The sequence below is a fragment of the Lacerta agilis genome, chromosome 1 (assembly GCF_009819535.1).
Source record: "Lacerta agilis isolate rLacAgi1 chromosome 1, rLacAgi1.pri, whole genome shotgun sequence".
Taxonomy (NCBI): Eukaryota; Metazoa; Chordata; class Lepidosauria; order Squamata; family Lacertidae; genus Lacerta; species Lacerta agilis.
This window is the reverse complement of record NC_046312.1, coordinates 70146716-70162234: the sequence shown is the minus strand read 5'-3', so window position 1 is coordinate 70162234 and position 15519 is coordinate 70146716. Positions and strand designations below refer to the sequence as shown.

The 15519-nt window shown below is 40.0% G+C and overlaps 1 protein-coding gene and 1 long non-coding RNA gene across 6 annotated transcripts in view; one reads left to right on the top strand and one right to left on the bottom strand.

Moving 5' to 3' along the window:
- The window catches only part of USH1C (USH1 protein network component harmonin), a 52904-nt gene that overhangs the window by 7232 nt on the left and 30153 nt on the right, over nucleotides 1-15519 (top strand). For all 4 annotated transcript variants that reach the window (XM_033153818.1, XM_033153812.1, XM_033153826.1 and 1 more), the window contains exons 2-4: nucleotides 5708-5775; nucleotides 9082-9225; nucleotides 10057-10195. In XM_033153818.1, the coding sequence (XP_033009709.1) occupies nucleotides 5708-5775; nucleotides 9082-9225; nucleotides 10057-10195 (351 nt within the window). The remainder of the gene's footprint in view (nucleotides 1-5707; nucleotides 5776-9081; nucleotides 9226-10056; nucleotides 10196-15519) is intronic.
- LOC117049150 overlaps nucleotides 5499-15519 on the bottom strand; it is a 42815-nt gene continuing 32794 nt past the window's right edge. For both annotated transcript variants that reach the window (XR_004426922.1, XR_004426921.1), the window contains exons 3-4: nucleotides 5771-5870; nucleotides 5499-5591 (exon numbers count right to left, since the gene is read on the bottom strand). This is a non-coding gene — a long non-coding RNA (uncharacterized LOC117049150). The remainder of the gene's footprint in view (nucleotides 5592-5770; nucleotides 5871-15519) is intronic.

Genomic DNA, 15519 nt, shown 5'->3' with positions numbered 1-15519 from the left:
CACAGAGCAATTTCTCAGGAAAGGAATACCCTCCACTCCAAAAACAGTTTTTTGCGGTCTCCTCCTCCTCCTCTCTCTTTAGTGTTTCTTTGTCAATGACCAAGAGACTTGGCAAGGCTAGGTGCATTGCACAATAGCTCTTTTGTTCTTACCCTTAAAAAAAAAATGAAAGCGAGTAGCTGCCAGCCAGCAATGAAAAAATTCTTGACCTAAAAGTAGGCGAACACTTGTTCTTTAAACAAAATTTGAACACATTGAGAAAACAAAAAACAAACAAATAAAAAAATTCATGTGTGATTTGGCAGGCAAAATGATATGAAAATGGTCTTTGGCAGTTTCAGTGATGTGGGAGGCTGTAATTCATTCAAACTGTGAGAGCATTTTAAAGCACCATACTGGAAATATACTGGGCTGTGTCTAACTAACTTTGTTGGACCTGTTGAAATGAATGAACCGAAATTAGTCATGGCCATTAATTCTAATGGGTCTATTCTAAGTAAAAGTTAGCTGAATACAAGCCATTGGTGGGGAGAGAAAATGAAACTCCAGTTTTGTTCAGAATGCCCTTAACGTCTAAGAGCAATTTATGTTTGTGTGCACTCTTCTTAGGGATATTCCATAGAACGAATACACCAAATAATTATAATTATTATTTTTATATTTGTAACCTGCTCTTCAACCAATAGGTCCTGTACACAACATTGTATTAAAATACAGCATATCAACATAAAAGCCATTACAATGAAATAAACCAATAACAGACAATGCAGCAGTCCAGGAAGGGCCAGATGTTATTAATCAACTCTCTTCTCCACTGAAGCTACCAGAGCATCAAGTGACAGTAATGGCTCTATGAGCCTTCAGAGGAAATAAAAGCTCTATCCTCAACAGGCTGCCTCCTCAACTCTTGGACCCACAATCATTACCAACCATATTTTATATCTGTGCATATTTCTAGTAAACAAAGAATAATGAAGAGCATCCAGCTACCCCCACTAACATTGATCTTCCCCCCTTTTCTGCCTGTACCAAACTCGCCATCATCTAGGATGATTTAGTCTCATTTTTAAGTTCCACCCAGTTTCATTTTAAAAAGAAAACCTCTCTCCTCTTTTGTTTTTCGTGGCTAAGAACTAAATTATCTAACAAAACGTTAGGCTTAATTTCCTTCCCACCACGATAAACAGGGAAGCACTATCATGAAATTGAATGGTGAGGTGAAGTTAAAATATTTTTGGCAGCTTTTAATAAAGGATCTCTGCTTCTGTAACTATGATTGTTATTCATATCTGTTAACTATAAGTGTTGGACTGTGTTGCAGCAGACATATTGCACTCCTGTGTACCTAACATAATATTTATGGTCTTGTACCTTGTACTTGTGGCCTTTTATGATGATAATATTCATAAATCATCCTGAGACCAATCAGAGAAGCCTGTTCTACTCTCACCACAGTTCCAATACCTTTGTCTATAAGACATCCCAGCCTCTGAGACATACAAAGTGGAGCATGTTAATTTCAGCCGGATAACTAATGGCCCATTTAATGCAACTGAACAACAGTGCGATCCTAACTCATGTTCTGTGCCGCTGGTGGGAGTTAAGTAAAGCAGAAGGGACTGTTCCCTGGCAGAGGAGCCCCACTGCTGTGGAGGCTCTTTCTGCACCCAGCAAGGAAGAAAATTGCTTCCAGTGGTGGTTCTGTCAGTGATAGCCTGAAGAAAAGCCCAAATGGGTTGCCAATCTTTGGAAGCTGCTGCAGCGGACCTGAGTGAAGACTTGCTCAGTCTGGTCCACCGCCAAGGCTCCAACCCTCATAGCCAATTTGAATTGAATAGTTGGTGGGCACTCCCATCATTCCCCGCAGTCAACCATGGCCAAAACCAGTGGCCAGGGTTCTTCCCACCCTACCCCAGGGAACTCTGCCTGGCTGCAACTGTAACCCAACCCCGATTCTGCGTAAGCATCCTTTATTGTGTCTGGACACATGGATCCTAACTTTCATTTTATGAACAGAACAGAGTTCACATTTTATGGAAGGATAACGTCTTACTTTCTCCTTCCCTCTGCAACCCGGGAGATACTTGGGAATGATGTGGGATATAGTATAGGATGTTAAAGATTGTGGTGGGTAGAAATGCCCAGCCACATGAATAGAGGAGAAACTTAGGATCCAAGCCATAGACTTCAAAATCTAGTCATCATTATTTATGTTCTTATTTTATGTGCTCTGCTGCTGGAAAGGCCAAGTGCTGCCATACAGAACATTACTGCACAATTTATGTCCCTTCTACAAGTAATGCTCAATTTACTGTTGCATATTCAAAGTCACTAAATAACTTATACATATTCTGCTCATATATTTATGGGTGTTTTGGCTTTCCCATTTGTACATCATTCTATTTAGAATACATAGTTCAGTGATCACATGAATCCTGACAGCTTCTTCACTAGAGATGAGGGGAGGGCAGGAAAAACAAACAACAATGAAGAAAATGGTTTGACAGTGTTCATGGAGGGTGTGTATGCACTGTAGAGTATTTTCCTTTTCTATTGTCAGATGTTCATTTGCATTGCTGCAGCAGTTTTGTATGGGGCTTACATGGTCCTTCCTTAGACCTTATTAGGAGCATCGAGATGAGCGCCGCAACCCCAAAGTCGTCCACAACTGGACCTAATGGTCAGGGGTCCCTTTACCTTTACCTTTAGGGCACAGGGCAGCTGCAAGCATTTGATTATATTCAATCAATGCAGGTGTTAGGAGGGTGGCTGCACCCACAAGACCCTCCTCCTTGTGCCATAGCCCCATCAAAAACTCATTGTCGTAGACAGCAACTTTAAGAAGAACACAGTTAAACAGGGAGCTCCAGCCATGGAGCTTCACCATTATGTTTTGTGCTTTCAGTTTAAAGGACAGCTGTGGACAGTGGTCACTATAGCATGTGCTGTAAACAGTAAGCCCTATCCCATGTTTCAAAGCCCCTGCACAGCAGAGCTTGGGGTCAGGATCCAGCTAGAGGCTGAAACCCATTGACTCCATGGCTACAACTTAATACAGCTCAAAGGAATGGGATGCAAGAGAGATAATTTCCATGAACACCTGTTTCAGCCCAGCACCTGTGCTTCACTGCTGCACTTATTCCTTCAATTGAAGTGCAACCCCACCTGGGCAGCACACCTAATTCCCAGATGTACACTGTATAACTCTGTACACTGCCTCCATCTTGTCAGGATTCAGCTTCTGTGTATTGGTCCTCAGCCATCTCTTTACTGTATCCAGGCACCAATCCAGCACACACATAGCCTCATCTGACTCAGATGACAGAGAAAAATGGAACTGTCATTAACATACTGACGATACCTCACTCTAAATCCTCTGATGACCTCACTCTACAGCTTCATTGTTAAAGAACATGAGGGACAATATAGAAGTTTGTGGTAATCTAGAGCACAAGTGCTGTGGAGCCAACCAGAAATCTCCCAATGCAACTTTCTAAAATTGACTCTGAAGGTAAAAGAGGAGCCACCATGTCACTGTGCTGCTACTTCCCATCCAACAGAGTTGATCCAGCAGGATCCCACAGTCAATAGCACCAAAAGTCACAGAGAGATCAAGGAGATCAACAGTATCACATTCCACTTGTCTCTCTCCTGGCAAATGTCATCTATTATGGCAACCAAGGCTTCCTCTGTGCCAAACCCACAACTAAACCTGTATTGAAATTCCTCCAGTAAATATGCTGGGGATTGCAGTACATGGCTGAATCATGTCCTATTATTTTTTGCAAATGTTACTTTGCATGTTGCTTATGTAGGCTGGGCAATCTTCATTCTCTTTAGCTCTAAGGAATGAACCAATAGTACAGGATATGGTTTGTATGCCATAGTTTCCACCTTCATTCCCCAACACCTCCAATTAGAAGAGTTATAAAGAGCAGAGTTGGAAGAGCCTGACAATTTGAAGACAAATCCTCAAAGTTAAAGAACATATTAGAAAATACAGTTGGCATCCATCTGTCTCAGGAGAAAAGGGAGGCATATACCTTTGGGGTTGAAATTATGCTCAAGGTATCTAATTTGAGACAATATGCTTTGAATAAATGAACCCAATAAATTGAATTATTGGTCTTCTGAAGAGCATTGGATGTATTGCAACTTCTTCTTCTTTAATTATTTTATTGAACAAATTTAAACAAACAAAACATATTATCCATCAGTATAACCATCTCCCCCCCTTTCCCCCCCTCCCATTCCTCCCTTTCCCACCCTCCAAAGACTTCCCTCAGCTCCCCTCTCTGGTTTGTTTATACATATTATTCTCTGCATGTTATAAAGTTGTACATATAATTGCCTATCTATCATATGTTCTACTAATAAATTTGTGGATGTTTATTCAAAACCTGCCAAGGAGTCCAAATCCTTTTGTTGATTTTTTAAATAGCCTGTAAGAAGTTCCCATTCTTCCTTGAAATCACGGTTGTCCTTCTCAAGTAGTTTGTATGTTAATTTTGCCAATTTCGCATAACTCATCAGTCTTTCCTGCCATTGTTCTTTCATTGGGATTTCCTCATTCTTCCATCTTTGTGCTAACAAGACTCTTGCCACAGATGTGTTGCAACTTCTAATATATTTGTCTCTCGTTTTGTTTTGTTGGTTGGTTTCTAGTCCCCTTGGGGTGTTGTCCTTTCCATTTCCTACTTGAGACCTGACAAAAAAATTCCTTCCAGTAGCACCTTAAAGCCCAACTAAGTTTGTTCTTGGTATGAGCTTTCGTGTGCATGCACACTTCTTCAGACGCAAGACTTAGTTGGTCTTTAAGGTGCTACTGGGAGGAATTTATTTATTTTTTATTTTGTTTCGACCATGGCAGACCAACACGGCTACCTACCTGTACTTGAGACCTGGGAGATCCTCTGCACCATCAGAATAGACGACACTGGCATAGATGGACTGATATACTGAGTCAGACCATATGTTCCCATGTTCTTCTGAGAACTGCCTTTGAATGATGTAGCAACTCCATAGCTCTTAGGAAAATGAGCACAGACATGATTGACTTTCACTGATGTGAAAGCCACAGGCAGTGGTGGTCCTTTCTGATTACTAGAAGTAACTTGTTCTCCCATGATATACGTGGGCTTTTATTTATTTTTGAACAGTTAGCAAAATTAAAGTCTTGAAACCTGACACCAATTTAAGTGAGCATGTTGTGACAGACAGTGAAGAAAGAATAACTCTAGCAGTGAGCTCTCCTCTGTCGAGATATCAGAGCTGCAAGGAGCAATCTACCGGTAGTTTGCTGCACAGCATCATGAGAAGGATGCTGACATTTCTAGTTTAAAACCATTGAACTTGGTATCTAGATGGTTTTGGTGGAATTGTTTCTGGTTGCTCAGTCATGTGCTACATTAGTGAGTGGCCTAAAAGGTTTCTGAAGATATTTATTCAGCAATTTAGTCATTATCAGGTAAGAGAATCAATATATTGCTCTGTGGTGTGAAATGACTAGATTTTGGCACAATAATAAATTCCACGGGTGTAGTTTTAATTTCACATCCTTGAAAAATATTGATGCCTTTGCAAGAAGCCTCCTGTAAGCAGAAAGAAATATATTTAATTATTATATTTTGCTTAATGAGTTGGGGTGTATTCAGCTATCACAGTTTTTTTGGTCAGAGTATTACAATGAAATTATCATCTTTTCCAGGTTGACCTGCTGATTGATAGTGAAGCAGAGAAAGATTATCTCTATGATGTGTTGCGGATGTACCATGAGTAAGTTATTCCTTCATGTTGATTTCACACTTCTGGCAGTTTGGCATTTGGTAGGAAGAAAGTTATAACAGTAGAAATGTTTGCTCATCTTTAACCTGTAAAAAAAATAGGCAAAGAAACTATATAAGACTTCTTTTTAGCAAAATTGCTTCAGCATTTAACACACAACTAAGGAATAAGCAAGACTTTTTACAATGTTCCTGAATTATTCCCAAAGTCTTATTTCAAACTGTTGAAATAAAGGAAGGTTTGATAAAATGTCTTTCTGAAACAATTGTCATTAGGAAACTAAAGGCCATCTGCACATTTGAAAATGCTAATAATATGATCCAGTTCTTAACTTTGCTTGATTCTGGTATTCTAGCCTTTGGTATTCTAGTCACATTTAAACAACTAAAGTGCAACCCTATTTGTGTCTACTCAGAAGTAATTCCCATTATATTCAATGGGACTTGCTCCCAGGTAAACATGTATAGGATTGCATCTTTTATCATTTTAACACAGAGATCACCAGAAATTTCTGTTAACATTTTGGTCCTATACGCTTGTGTTTTTCTTAATACAATACTGTAAAACAATACTGTACAAACAAGATACAAATATAGTTCCTGATATAATTCCATTTCCACTGTATACTATTTTAATCCAGCATTTCATCTGTACACTGTACTTTCACCTGGTCCATTTTGTTGTTGGAGGAGGAGATGAGAGTACTTTTCCATTCTTCATAGGTGAATGATTCTGGCCATTATCGTTTCTGGGCATAACTTAATTAATAGGATCATAGTGGAATGAAATGTAGACTTTTTAAGTTTCCATGTGCTCTTTGTGTTAAAGCAGAGTTTTGTGTAGCCTTGGCTACAAACCCGGTTTGGTTTCAGTTCGGGCTGTCTAATTGCTTCACCATTCATAAAGCATTGCCTGCAGCTCGTGACATCAGGAAGAATTCAGCGTAGTTAATTATTTAAAACTTCACTGGAGTTGTAAACCTAACAGATACCTCAAGCATTTATATTTCCCGCCCCACCACCCCCAAAGCTGGGAAATGTTGCTTACACTTAAATAAAATGTACAATATTGTTACAAAGGTATATGACTTTTTATGGTCCTTAGATTTCAAAGAAATACCCTAAATCCATTTTGCTAGATGAATATTTCATTTCCACACGTGCCCCCTCCAGAAACTAACACTGAGCACCTGTAAGTGTGTTTGTGTATATTATTCCTTTTACCCTTGCATCTGTGGTCTTTTCACTTCTGTTAAAATTTTCAGAAGAAGCTCATTGGGGCTTTTGTTTATGTTATTCTGTAAAGATATACAGTTTTATTATTTGTGACAGGAGTGGATCACATCCATGCTAAATGGTTTCTGCATTAATACGTATACTGGGTAGAAACTTGTATGACACAGTACTATTGCCAGTTTTTCCCTCTGTCTTTCTGTTCCCATGAGAGGAACGTGTGTGTGTGACCACTTCATATATCTGTTGTTCTGGACTCTAATCCAGAAAAACGTATGCCATAATAACAGACAAATGCTTTTATTTAAATATCCGACTGCTTGCAATGGATATTTATTTAAAAAATGTGGATTAAATATACATTTAGCATTTATTTACTTTTGGGCATAATATAAAATCATATAATCCAAAGCCAACACCGAGAATACAATATTTGTCAAACCTAGAAAAATAAAAAGACATTTGTTTATATTTTTAAAGATCACAACGCATTCAATTTGGCATTTCCTTTAATATTTGGAGATGTATTTCCTACCCTGGTGTGTATTTAATTGCCATTAATAATGTGTTACTTGTACATCAAGTGACATACTAGGGTGTCCAGTATCTTGTGATGACTGATGTAAAGAACACAAACAGATGGTATGGAGTTCTGCCTTTGTTTAGGCTAGAGTAACTCGGCTGAAGTCAACAGACTGGCAACAGATTAATTCTGTTATTTTCATAAAGTTGTTATCATAGAATCCCATTAAAGTGTCAGTATGCATGTAATCTTAAACACTTGAAGATTAGCCGTGTCAAATACAATTGGGTTTACTCTTGAATAAGCATGCTTATGATAGAACCTAAGAACTTGTACACAGTACCATAGGAATGGGGCAATTTTAACAAAAAAAAGGTGCATGCCATATGTTCAGATGCCTTTCAGGTGTTCTGTGGATGCATTTGCTTTATGGGGAGAGGGGGAATCACACTAGGGGACCTCCGTGCTGTGCCTTGACAACAGCCAGAGGTCTGAAAGATTCCTAAGCCTACTGTACATGCATGTGTGTATACAACTTGTACATTCACAGGCTTCTCCAGAGCTCTAGGTAATCATGCAGAGGTTGGGGCCACAGATGGTGAGCACCATCTTCAGCACCACTAGCCATTTGAAGCATAGGAATGTAGGAAGCGAGACCATTGGTCCAATCTAGCTCAGTATGGCCTGCACTGACTGGCAGTGGCTCTCTAGGATTTCATGTAGGGTTCCCTCCCAGATCATTCTGAAGATGGCAGGGGTTGAACATACATTTTCTGTATGCAAAGCAAATAACTACCACTGAGCCCTTCCCCCATGTGTTCAGATGAAACTGTGATTAAAGTTATATAGCCTTTTCATAATGTTCAAGGAATGGCAATTTTTTTTCAGAATGCTGGCCATTTCATTTCCAAGTGTTTTCTTAGAGATGATGAACATTAGTCCTCTGCACAGACAACTACTATGTGCAGTTTTGTATTGTGCATGTTGGACAAATGCGGAATCACGTAGCATTGGGGTTGTGTAATCCACATAAATTTGGACTAACAGCTCCTCTTGGGCAAGAGATACAGAACAATTAAATCAAGAACGAATAGACTAAAAAACAGTTTTTATCCAAGAGCTATAACTATTTTAAATGCTCTAACCAAATGATATGATTTTTGGGGAGTTGTGATGGATGGTATGTATGTGTATGTGTGGTTGCAAATGTGGGGTGGCATTCTCTTTCGTTGTACTACGTACAATGACAATAAAGTACCTATCTATACTGATCTTTTGTCTACTCTCATTGTAGCTTTCAAATATAGGCCCTGCAGCATATTTTACTTTAACTCCATGAAGTTTATTCCATGAACTCCATTTAAATGCAGGTGTCTTATTATCAAATCAGTGGATTTAACATTAGAAGCAGAAGAAGAATGACTCTTGGGGGCAAGGTTTTTAAGGTAGCATCATTAAAGTCAGAGAGCACGATATGTTAAGTACATTGTCAGTAGTTAATTATGCATTCTCCTTATAACCCTCTTCAACTTCATTTTGTAGATCCATGAATCTTCCAGTGTTGGTGGGAGATCTGAAGTATGTAATCAATGAACCAAGCCGGCTGCCTTTATTTGAGGCCATACGTCCTCTTATCCCATTAAAACATCAAGTGGAGTATGATCAGATGACGCCTAAACGATCTAGGTAGGTTTGATCAATGTATCTCTCTGTATATGAGCAAACTTTTTTTCTTTTTCTTTTTTGCTAATTGATGAATTCCTACTCAAGAACTCAGCAAGCATACATAGGCATATTGATCCGTTATTTGCCCCAGTCCTCACCTAACCTTAGGTGGGCCCCCTCCCCCAAAAATCCTTTTCAGGATACCTGATGTTTCTGCAGCAGAAAGTTAATATCAGTTAATCAATCATAGCAGGTGTCCACCTGAAGTTCTTCCCATTTTCTTCCTCCCTCATCCTTATAATAAACAGGAGGCGGAGGTGCTCCCTCAGTCTTTACCCTTTGAGCCCAGGAGCCCTGCTGATTAAACAGCTGTCAGTCTTTGGTTTGTGGAGACTGAGACTAGAGTTGTTATTTCAAGTGTGGCTCTTGTGTCTTTAACAGCTGCACAGCAGACAGAAGTTGAACAGATGCCTTTTCTAACATGGAAGTGCAAATCATTTTTAAAAGCAATACCAGTTTCTATCTGTTGAGACCTGTTACAGGAGTAAGAGTAAAAAAAAAAGGAGTGGCATCCTTATAAGAGTGTGGAGTACCCAGCCAGGATAAGGGAGGAGAGCTAGTGAAAGTTGGAAGTTGCTTCCTACTGCTCTATATAAGAGGCCTTCCCCTCCCTAAGACTTAGTTGCATGCAATGCAAATGCAAATAATTTATAGGACAAAGTAAAGTATAGGATAACACACTCCACATTCTTCAGAAGCCTTGAACCTCAACACCAGTGAATGGCAGATGGATATATGGGACTGTTTAAGTAGCAACTGTAAATTCTGTTTACCCTATTCCAACTTTTGCAGAAAACTGAAGGAGGTGAGGTTAGATCGTTTGCATCCTGAAGGACTTGGGATAAGTGTGAGAGGAGGTGTCGAGTTTGCCTGTGGCCTTTTTATTTCTCAGCTAATGAAAGGTGGACAAGCCGACAATGTTGGACTTCAGGTGAGAAGGACATTCTGTCTCATATAGCTAGAAAATATCGTATGTATATTCTATTATCGAGGGTGCCTGAGCCATAAATCTGATTCTGAATCAGTATGAGATGCAGCTGGAGGTAGCTTTTAGAATCATACCTGAACATGGCATGTTGAGGCAGGTGGCATGATGGGGAAGTGGTCCTCACCTGACTTCAGGTTGGTGGAACTGCTGCTGCTTCCTGGGAAGGGGAGGGGAGACGTGGCAGCAAGATTGGTGCAGTGCAACACACTGCCATGAGCACCTTGGCTCTACTGGTGTGTTTGCACTGTGCCAGCCTCACTGCTGCCTCTACCTCCCAGTAAGCAGCAGTGACACGAGCACCCCACCATACTGTCCACTAGTAATAAAATGTAAGAATACTGTTTATCACTAATAGCCCTCTTTGCTAGGATGTGAGATTTGACCCCTTCGGGGCTCTTATATCCATTAACCATTACTCTAGAAGCAATGATATTGTTGCTGTTTACCAGGACCAGAATGGCTGAGTCACTACTCTGCACTTCATAATCCAAACTTACTTCACATTAAGTTCTGGATTGGAGTGGCCCATCTATGACAATAAAGACTGTAGGAGGAACCTATGTTATGAGCACTAATGCACTGAGGAACAAGAAAACATGCATAGGACCCATTACAAACCTACACACACAATAAAAAATGTTGCTTTAATATACAAAAGGATTAGTCCTCCCTCTTGCATATGTTTTAAAGGGGGAAACTATCATTTATACACTCATGTGCCCTCTGTAACTGACATGACACATTTTGAAACCAGTGAACTCAGTTTGTTGCTTCATAATGGATATTCACATGCATTCCTGTTTCATGAATGGTTTGAAAAAAGCTTAGATCATGAGCCAACCCATACTCAGAAATCTTCCAACAGATGAATAAGAAGAGAACCTCATGAGAGGGGAAAATGTGAATCCATTCCTAGACAAAGGGCATATATGAACAAAGAAATCCCACACTTTCCTATTTTGACTTCGTTAAAGTATATCTATTTATACCAAACCAGTAATCTCATTTGCAGAAAATGTAGCTCTGCCTTCCTTGGTTTGTTGATATGTGATGTTAAGAATCAGCTTAAGGTGCCTTCATAATAGTCTGTACAAGACACTTTCTAAAACTTTCTAAGACCAAGTGAACAAGGGGAGTTGACAGGCTGCTCATTGTTCTAAATTGCTGTCTCATGATAAAGCCAAATGCTTCTGAAATTTCACCCATCTGCATTATTTCACTAAATCTCCACACATTTTCCAAGCTAGAAAAAAATGTAGTCTGGGAAAAGGCATAATGATCTTCTATCATAATATCAGTTTCTGGCTTCTTTCCCCCCCTATACCATTTTGATCCATCTCTCTTGACTATGAGAAATGAGGTAGTTTTTCCACCACTTAAAGTGTGTATGTGTGAATCAAGATACGTAACTGAAACGTTTGTGGCATTGACCTATTTTCTTGTGATTTCTCCTTTTTCCTAAATGGATACAGTTTAGCCTTTTCATGCATTTCATCTGTCTATTTTGTTGCTCTCACAGATACTGTACTCATATCTTTGGAGATTATGTTAACTAAAAAGGCCTGGAGATTATTATGAATAATAGAAGTAAAGGAAACACAAAAAAGTAAATCTGAAACCATCATGATTCTACTCCGTATACCTCAGTTAGGTTTTTTTTTTTAAAGGTCCCCTTTTGAAATTGTAAAAACAAAGGAATGCATGAAACAATTTTCTATTTTATTTCCCCGCTCCCTTGTTTTCAGTCCCTTAGTCAGTTCTTCTGTAATAACATACTGGTGCTTAATACATTGACAATAGGAAACAGAAAGGTTTTTGCCAAGTCTACATTGAACTCTATAGAAAAGCTAGCAAACATTTATTTCATGAAGGGTGTAGTTTGCCAATAATGTCTTTAATGGCTATTATTGGAGCATTACACACACAGAGAGAGAGAGAGAGAGAGAGAGAGAGAGAGAGAGAGAGAGAGAGAGAGAGCAATTCATTCAACTTCTTTTGGTTGGGTTGAAATTTGTCCAATTTTGTCCTCCTGTAGTATGACCAAAAGCCAATAAGCCATGTATGTTTTACACAATATAAGAAGCTAGGATTTGTTCTTACACACTGACTGATATTTATACACTGGTATTTGTATAAGTGCCAAATAGTGTTGGTCCACACTCACAAGGAGTCAACCCATTACTGTGGCAGCCTAATTTATGGATACAAAACCTTGGCAATACTGTCTTCAATACCTGCTAAATGCTTTTGTTGTTGTTGTTTAGGCAAGCCTATCTACAGAAGTAAAGGGACGTGGGTGGCACTGTGGTCTAAACCACAGAGCCTAGGGCTTGCCGATCGGAAGGTCGGCGGTTTGAATCCCTGCGACAGGGTGAGCTCCCGTTGCTCAGTCCCAGCTCCTGCCAACCTAGTAGTTCGAAAGCACATCAAAGTGCAAGTAGATAAATAGGTACCACTCCAGCATGAAGGTAAACAGCATTTCCATGCGCTGCTTTGGTTTGCCAGAAGTGGCTTAGTCATGCTGGCCACATGACCCGGAAGCTGTCTGCGGACAAACGCCAGCTCCCTCAGCCAGTAACGTGAGATGAGCACCGCAACCCCAGAGTCGTCCGCAACTGGACCTAATGGTCAGGGTACCTTTACCTTTACCTTACCTACAGAAGTCTAGATATTTTCAAACTGTTGATTTTATCTGGATTTGCTCGATTTTAGTACTTGTTGTAAAGTTTGGTTTTATCAGTATTTTCCAATGAAAATTTTATATACTTTTCTGTAAACTGCTTCAACTATTTTTCTGATTAAATAGTAGATAAGTCTTGTTAAAGAGAGGAGTAAAAATAAATAAATTTGCAGAACCAGCCCCAAAGCCCAGCCACAACAAGATCAATCTCCCGCTGCAAGTCAGTAGAGGGAACAAGAGGGGGCCGCAGGAGACCATGGGGACTGCTGGGGGTGGAGCAGAAGAAAGCATTCTGCATGGATACAGTTTGCATTTGGAAAAGGAAAGAAAGAAGTCTGACTACTTGCTGGATGGCAAGAAGCAGCCTTTGGGAGAAAGTGAAAACAGGAATCACTCTAGTTCAGTGTTTTTCAACCACTGTTCCGCGGCACACTAGTGTGCCGCGAGATGTTGCCTGGTGTGCCGTGGGAAAAATTGAAAAATTACTTTATATATAGTCAATATAGGCACAGAGTTAATTTTTTTACCATTTTCTAATGGTGGTGTGCCTCGTGATTTTTTTCATGAAACAAGTGTGCCTTTGCCCAAAAAAGGTTGAAAAACACTGCTCTAGTTTACCTTTGTTACATAATTGTGTGTTCAATTGTGTATTCAAATCTGATACACTACATGGCATTTGTACACAGACAGTTAACAATAAGCAGGAAAGATAATCAAGAGAAGCTTTATGGACATACTTGCCTCCTGAAGCTAACCTCTTCGTGCAGAAAATTTTCATTTATGCCGGGGGTGAAAGGACCAAAGAGAGAACACACCCTCCTCTCTATCCAATAAGGGATTTTACAGTTTAAAAAATTCCCCAGTAGGTGGAGCAAGCACATCGGTGGAGACAATTATTTTATTCCACTCTCTGCATGCTGTGCAAGTACAGTAGTGCTTTGAATCTAAACTAAAATCTTCTCCTCTCTGTAGAATTGTTGGCTGATCTTCTAGGAGGGGCTTTTGTGTATTTAGCAAGTGCATGGTATGAACGAAATACTGTAATAAGCAACAACAAGGGGAAAGAGCTGCTAAATTTGTATCAGTTATGTAGCTATTAATGGCACAGGATCCTTATCTGGAAACAAAACAAACAGACATTGACGCTCAACTATGTTGCAATGCCCCTGTGATGTTTGCTCTTTCTCACTTATGTCTTGTTGCACCTCTGTACATATTTCATCTACATCCAGGGTAGCTATCCCGCCCCACATCGTGGGGGGCTGATACAGGCCTCCAAGCAAAATTTTTCTAGCCTGCCCTTTCCTCAACCCCACTGATTCAGCAGTGGGGAGAAGGAAAAGTTAAAGTAGACTAAGTGTTGGGGTGGAACCTTGGTAGCTCCCTCTTTATACAACATGTTAAATTGAAAAGGTTAATTAGTCCTTGAAATTAATTAGTCCTTTGCAATACTGATGATATTGAAGCACAAAGAGACAGACATCAAAGTTGTAAAAGCAGCTTCAGGCAAGGCCTGCAACAGGCCAAATTAGATCTCTTACGCAGTGGCAGAAGGGAACTCCATTGATGGGATCTGGATCCAACCCATGAAAATTCAGCTCAGTCCTAGCAAATGTGAATACAGTCATGGGAAAAAGCAATCACATCTGCTTTGCTACACCATCCCAACAGATGAGCGGCACATAATTTCAAACAGAAGTTAACACTGCTGTAAATAGCAAGATTTGGGGAAGGGTTTGTGGGCTCCAGAGCAATCCTGGGTCGGGATTTTCATGCCAGATTGTTGGGGCAAGGTGGTGGTGCCTGATTAAATAAGCCTTGGCAAATGAAATTTTAAAAAGACTTATGCACACCACAGATCAGGTTCTCTGTGTTTGCCGCAGTGATTAAGTGTATCAACTAACATCTGCTTAGCATGTGATTTCCTTGGCTGGAAAATATGGTCTGAAATCAGTTATTTCAGGATTGAATTAAATTAAACTTGACTCATTATGTGAGTAAAACAAGTACCATGTAATGATAACTGATAAGCAAGTGCCATAAACCAAAGCCGAGCAGCAGTCCACTGAAAGAATGCATTGTTCTTGCAATTCACCTTAGCATGCCCATACTAGCTTTCCTAGCCCATCAGATGGAAGCAATATCATTAAAATGAGCTTTTAGTAGACTACAAAGGAAATAAATTGAATTTAGGATTTGATTGAATAAGATGGCATGTAGTCAGTGGTTGGCGCTTATACAACAAAACTAAAAACAAACCCTTCGCATTATTGAGGCAGTAGCAGACAGTGAGGCAGGGCTGCCCTACTCACCTGAGCTACTTCCAGCTGACTTGCTACTGCATATAGGGAGGGAGAGGGGCAAGGCAGAATCAAAGGCAGCATGTTGCAAACAAGCCAGCAAGAGCACTGAATTACCTCTGCTGCAGCATTTGCTCCTTGCTGCCACCTTGCCCCTCTCCTTCCCCATCCCAATATGCAGAAGAGACTCAGATTTAGGGAGGTCAGGTGAGTGGCACAGGTCCACCACGCCATCCATTGTTGGATCTAGAGGAAATGCAAGTCAGTGACCAAATAATATACTCCAT